Source organism: Juglans microcarpa x Juglans regia, chromosome 5D, assembly GCF_004785595.1.
Source record: "Juglans microcarpa x Juglans regia isolate MS1-56 chromosome 5D, Jm3101_v1.0, whole genome shotgun sequence".
NCBI lineage: Eukaryota > Viridiplantae > Streptophyta > Magnoliopsida > Fagales > Juglandaceae > Juglans > Juglans microcarpa x Juglans regia.
Genome location: NC_054602.1, coordinates 5,057,324 through 5,063,914, shown reverse-complemented (window position 1 = coordinate 5,063,914; position 6,591 = coordinate 5,057,324). Strand labels below are relative to the sequence as shown.

The window sequence follows — 6,591 nt, the reverse complement described above, 5'->3', positions numbered from 1 at the left end:
TTAAAGAATATTTTTACGTAATAGAAATTTGTTTTTTAACTATTCTATTCATATAAATTTTTATATTATTATAATTATTTTTTTAATTATATAATAATAAAATAATATAAGATAAATTTAATTATGACTATTCACATCAAATCTTTACATTAGATTATTTATTTATTTATTATATAGTAATGATTAATTAATAATTTCATAAATATTTAATATTTTTAATTTTTAATTTATTTTATTTTATCATATTTTACTATTCTAATTATTATATATTAATTAATTATTATATTCTAATTAAATTAATATATCACTAACTCAAATTAATATATCAATGCATGAACCCATCCTCCCAACATATAAATTCGTGAACACGAATTCAAAATATGTGATAGAAAGAAAAGAAGAGAGAAATAATTTATAAAATATGTATTTTGTGTATATACAGTAACTTTTAAATTTGAAAATTCTTTTAAAAGTAATTGTAGTCAAATTCTAATTATTTAGAATTTGACTAATCCACTTTGAACATATTTTGTGCTTTGATAGTTAAATACTTAATAGATTTAAATTTTAACTAATCTTACTTGTTTATTTTTTTTAGCAATTTTTCAGGGAATAGAAAGCCCAATGCATGCAGTACTTGACAGGGCCAGAGATTCGACCGGCCCATATCATTACCCTAACCAACTGGAAAGTGCTATTAGGCCCAATCTTTATTCAATTTTAGTAGTCCGTGACGGCTTAAGGAGGGAGCGATTTGGATGATAAAATGATTTTATTTGAAAATTAAAATTTTAAAAAAATATTATTAAAATATTTTTTTAATAAAAATATTATTTTAAAATTTTAAAATAGTTAAATTATTTATTATATTTTATGTAAAATTTAAAAAAATTATAATAATAAGATAAGATAAGATAAGATAAGATAAATTAAACGAATTTCTCACTCCAAACTACTACTAATTCTCGTATTAACTCTCAATTACGTCTTCATATAATAAAATTACTTTTTTATATATAAAAAATTGATATACTTCGCATTTACGCATTGAACACTCGAGTAAGGTTATGTACTTGCTTGTCCCCCACACTGTCCGCATAGCGTTCAATATCTAGGAAGGTTGTCTCCCACCGACGCTAGCCCCCTTCGCTTTTGTTAATGGAGGATTCTCTCCATGCAATACCCATTTGCATTTGTCCATTACTTGTTCAAACTAAGCTCTTCCATCCCCACAGTCTCGATCCCCAGTTTTCCACTTCTTATGCCTCCCCACTATTACGGATCATGAACTAATTATAACCATCAAATACCTCTTTGTTTTGGTTTTATTATCATATGATAATGGGTTGGAGAAGTAGTTCTGTCTTGTTTCTTCTCGTTGTTGTTATTTTAGGCAGTGGCAAAGTGGCACATGCTATGGATCTCAGCAGCAATGCCCATGAAAACTACACTCAGTTCCTTCTTGCCAATGGTGTTGCTCACACGCCGCCCATGGGGTGTGTGTAAACTTTCATCGGCCTGCTATGAAATTCTTTTTTTTTTTTTTTTTTTTTTTTTTTTTGCTTTCAACATGGTTGTGTGAATGCTCAAGTGAGATTGTAAATTGTTTGGAATGCAGATGGAACAGTTGGAACCATTTTCAATGTGATATAGATGAGTGGACTGTGAAAAGCACGGGTACTGCGCTCCACGCTTATTGGTGTTTTTTTTTTTCCAAAGACTCTCCCTTGAATTGTGTTATGAAAATGGTTGTTCCGTAATGCAAAGTTGGAAGTCACATATTTTTTTAACAATATATAAACTTAATCTTTCTTATTCATATGAATTATTTATATCAAAATAACGTGGAAGAAGATGCACGTTTCTGGGTTGACTTTGAACCTCTGTAGTTTGTAGTGACGCTCTTTGTTAAAAATATTGTAGCGTTATTCATTATTTTATCTTTCCTTGGAATGCCTAGGCAGGTATTGTATTGTCGATTTAGGAATGCCTAGGCAGATTTTCGATCCCACGGAATACGTTATTCAAAACCTTGAACCGTTTTTCACCGAACTAGGAAAACCAAAGGAACTTCCTGATTAGGTTCCTCATGAATGACTAAGAAGTTGGGGAGATTGTAGAGAATAGCCCAATTGATGATTTTTCCAACAGCCATTGAAAATTCTTGAGTGATAATTTTTAACTATAGTCATTGCAGATGAAGTCCACGCCCAATTTTTAATCTAATACGGAACAGTACCTAACTGAATTACAATATAGGCAAGCAAGTCATGTGACGCTGTATGATGCAGTGGCATGGAGTAAGTTATTTACTTTCTTCTGTGTAGCAAAGTAGCTTGTGGCCAGCAGTCTTGACCACAAATCTAGGCCAAACGCAAGAAGTGCCTCCACGTCCTCAGGCAATGGCGTGAAGAAGTTGGGGTCCCTTTAGCATGAATTGTACTTGAATATTACTTTTGATGGTTTGCTACCTACATTGATCTATTCAGGGTTTCAAGTTCTCTGAGGATTAATGTATTATTTATTCTTTGCAACTTTTTTATTACTGAGAACAGCAGACGCTCTTGTTTCTACTGGTTTGGCGGCACTTGGGTACAAATATGTAAATATTGGTATGCCATCCTCACACTATCTTCCTTTAGTTCTTGTGAGAATTAGTGACTTTTTTCCCGAGTATTAGATTGTGGAACAAAGTGTCACTCTAGCTGCTAGCAACCTAAAGCGAGCATTTTTTCTTTCTTCCTTTTTCTCCTCTTTATCCGCCATGGTGACATAGGGAAAAAAAAACTAGAATAAAAAAACTTAGCAGACATAGTGGCTCGCAATAACACTTCTCACATATTTTTAGCGGTGGTTAAATGGCAGATGATTGCTGGGGAGAAAAAGATAGAGACTGGAGGGGTAATTTAAGGGTAAAACCTTCTACTTTTCCTTCTGGAATCAAGGCCCTTGCAGATTATGTTCATGCAAAAGGATTAAAGCTTGGCATATATTCTGATGCTGGGTAAAGCTCTGCCCTTTGTTTGGATTTTATATAATAACTGTGATCACAATGACCAGTGTTATATAAGCCCAGATTCTTTTTCCATACAATTACAAATACCATTCGAAATGTTCACTATTTTCCATCTTATATTTTTGCATCCTTAGCTACCAAACTTGCAGCAAGACAATGCCCGGATCTCTTGGGCATGAAGATCAAGATGCTAGAACTTTTGCAGAATGGGTTAGTTTTTCTAGTCTGCTACAACATGACTCGGATTTATTAGTGGCACTTGGTTTCTGTTTTAGTGGAAAGTAAACACGGCTATTGTCTTATGGGGGCTTGGTTGTAGGGAATCGATTACTTGAAGTATGATAATTGCTATCATGATGGTTCTAAGCCATTATACAGGTATTATCTTTTGATACTTTGCACCCAGTGTGATTCCTATTAGTGCAGAGAAGGTTGTCTATACTGTGCAGAGCCTGTGTTTTAGAAAATATCGTCCTCTGTTCCAGATTTGCTAGGATGAGTTATGCGTTACAGAAGGTTGGCAGGCCAATCCTTTATGCTATATGTGAATGGTAAGCCCCATGAATTTTGGTTGACCGTCTTTTTACCCACAAGTCTTTTTAGGTGTAATAGGTGTAAGTATTTGCATGCTATGGCATGTCTTAGGTGATATATGTGCTTCATATTTTGAAAAGTAACAGTGGTTGAGTGAACATTAGGGTTCAAGAGCTAGATGTAACATGCAGATTTCTAGAACCTTTTGAATGCTATCTAAATGGCTTTGACAGAGCATCATTTTCATAGGGGAGAAGACAATCCTGCAAAATGGGCCAGTCGGTATGGTAATGCTTGGCGAACTACGGGAGACATAAAAGACATCTGGGAAAGGTGGCACTCCCTTTCCCTTTTCTTTTTATATGCTTACTTTTAAATTGATTCTTATTTTACAGGGAATATGACATTAGACACTTAGAAAATTAGTTAATCATTATATATCACAATTTCAGTATCACATCAATCGCAGATGAAAACAATATTTGGGGAAGATATGCAGGACCCGGCAGGTGGAATGGTAATTGTCAAGTTTAAGTATTAGCTTGAGTTACGGATGCCATGTTTCTGTGTTAGTATCAACATCAATAGCTCTGATACAAATGGAATGTGCAAACGTTACTATGCCAATCTTGATAAACATATATGGAACCTCACTAAACTAATCCTGCTTATGATCATTGTAGATCCTGACATGTTGGAAGTGGGAAATGGAGGGATGAGTATTGAGGAGTATCAATCTCATTTTAGTATTTGGGCTGCAATGAAAGTCTGTCTCCAATTTATTTATATCTTTCCCATTTTCATGTTTACAACTTCCATTTTGTTGTGATCCAAAATCCTTAATTTGACAGGCTCCTTTACTTATTGGATGTGATATCCGATCTACAACCACAGAGACTCTTGGGATTCTTGGAAACAAGGAGGTGATTGGTGTTAATCAGGATCCACTGGGAATTCAGGCCAGAAAAATTCGATCTGAAGCTGGTCTAGAGGTATATCCGGAAGGTTGTTCTTTTCCTTCATATGTGAAATTAATGATATATAAATATTTATACCATAACTATCTATACAGGAAAACCTATGATATCTGCTTTCCCACGACCTTTGAGCCTTGGCCTAGTTGGTAAAGAGATGGTGTGGTGTTGGTAACTTGATATAGTTTATATTTATGCCATAACTGTCTATACAGGAAAACCTATGATATCTGCTTTCCCACGACCTTTGAGCCTTGGCCTAGTTGGTAAAGAGATGGTGTGGTGTTGGGAACTTGATATAGTTTTAGTTCAAATCTTACATATTGGAAAAATAAAAGAATGTGAAATCGATCAGGCCTTTCTGAAACAATTATCTCAAAATATTTATCTTACTTAAGAATCATAATTCAAGTAGTCATATCCTGCCTAAGTTTCTCTATCTCCACTAGAGGCTTTGTCGAGAGTGTATCTCTCTAATCTTAAAAGTAACAAGGTCCCAACAAGTTTCTCTATGTTTCTCATCATTGTGATGCAGGTTTGGGCAGGACCTTTATCAAAGAGAAGAGTAGTGATAGTCTTATGGAATAGAAGCAGGTTCAGGGCTCCTATATCTGTGGGATGGAGGGACATTGGACTCTCTCCATTTATGCCTGTGACTGTTCGAGACTTATGGGCGGTATGAACCATTTTTTTTTTCCTTTTAGCAGTTTTTTGTTTTTCTTTTGTTCCTTTTCAGTTTGGATTCCATAGACATAGTGTCTTTTGAACTTCTACGTTAGGCTATTTCTGCCGAATAGTTTTGATTTGTAATGAATATAATATCAATTCTTCTGTTTCCAGAATGGTAAAATGTAGATTGCTACCATATAAGTCTAAGACTCATGTATTTGTTGTCACTTCAGCTATATTCTTAGCTATAAAAACTCCATATCATTCTTCTTGCAGCACTCATTTGTTTCAAAGAACATGCGTTCTCGATTGACTGCATATGTTGCTCCCCATGCTTGCAAGATGTACATCCTCGCCCCAATCTAAATGGATGAGAGGCTTGGCACTTGGGTCTATAATGGTCGAGTGAGATCAGATGGTGTCCCACTCAGAAGGCAGCTTGATGAAATGAAGATATTTAATTATATGTATTTATTATATGCTAAACTAAAAGGACTTTTTGCCACAAGGATACAGTGTGCTTATATATCAACTAGTCTGAAGTACTGTAACTTGAAGCTTGTTATGAAATGTAAAGATTCTGTTGTCATCTGCTTCATTCCTCAATTCTGCATTAACTCAGGACCTTCCGAGCAATATGCATGCGATTTTCTGTTTCACAGATGACTTATGGTTCTTCAAGACTGTTAAACCACAAATTTGGCTTATGCCAAAACTTGGATCTGGAGTACTTCATAAAATAGTGGCATTTTCAACGAATAATGGTCCTATATATATATATATATATATATATTCTCATGCCCATGCTACTAGTTAATTCAGCTGTAAAACAAGCTTTAGATCAAAATCGGCTTATAATATGAGTAATCATGCCCACAAATTGAAAACAGAGAGAGCTTCAGGATTCTGGCAACTAATTTTAACTTTGATCATGATATGATATAATTTACGATGTTGCTGAGTATAATTACATGAGTCTATGTATCTTCTTCATAAGGGTTTCAGCATTATTGTTGATTCTGCTGTCAAATTAGGTTGCATTTCTCTTCGTCTATATATGCTCAGTTTTTATTTATAACTTTCCTCAAATGGATGCTTATGAAGGAAAGGTCTGCCGTCTTGTATGGTAATAATAGGACCGTACTCATCATCTTGCTTTATGGCGACCACTGCTGCTGAAAACACACTCATGCAGGTTCTTATTACTAGTCAACGTGAAGATTTTCTAAGCATGCATATTGGGAAGTGCGCGCGCACACGCAAAAGTAGTAGTTTCTTGGTGCGAAAGAGAGCAGCTTTGTCGATCTGCAATTTGTTCAACGAAATTTTTTAGTTTTTGAAGTGAGAGGCATTCAACCCAACAAATTGAAACAGAGAGAGAGTGACAAGCTGGCCTCT

The 6,591-nt window shown here is 34.7% G+C and overlaps 1 protein-coding gene across 1 annotated transcript; it reads left to right on the top strand.

The window, feature by feature from the left end:
* The first annotated feature begins 1,080 nt into the window (after positions 1 to 1,080).
* LOC121266494 (alpha-galactosidase-like) lies at positions 1,081 to 5,709 on the top strand. The gene is made up of 13 exons (XM_041170335.1): positions 1,081 to 1,496; positions 1,619 to 1,677; positions 2,556 to 2,612; positions 2,866 to 3,004; positions 3,151 to 3,226; positions 3,336 to 3,394; positions 3,502 to 3,567; positions 3,800 to 3,883; positions 4,003 to 4,067; positions 4,234 to 4,316; positions 4,402 to 4,542; positions 5,060 to 5,200; positions 5,470 to 5,709. Exons 1-13 carry the CDS (start codon positions 1,336 to 1,338, stop codon positions 5,557 to 5,559), a joined length of 1,221 nt encoding a protein of 406 aa, XP_041026269.1. The 5' UTR covers positions 1,081 to 1,335; the 3' UTR covers positions 5,560 to 5,709.
* Positions 5,710 to 6,591: the final 882 nt, after the last annotated feature.

What these genes read in the sequence shown, in the direction of transcription:
- LOC121266494 (XM_041170335.1), top strand. Translation starts at nt 1,336, where the DNA reads ATGATAATGGGTTGGAGAAGTAGTTCTGTCTTGTTTCTTCTCGTTGTT. An exon ending in GCTCACACGCCGCCCATGGG is followed by an intron (nt 1,497 to 1,618) that starts GTGTGTGTAAAC and finishes TTTGGAATGCAG; the next exon opens with ATGGAACAGTTGGAACCATT. An exon ending in CTAGAACTTTTGCAGAATGG is followed by an intron (nt 3,227 to 3,335) that starts GTTAGTTTTTCT and finishes GCTTGGTTGTAG; the next exon opens with GGAATCGATTACTTGAAGTA.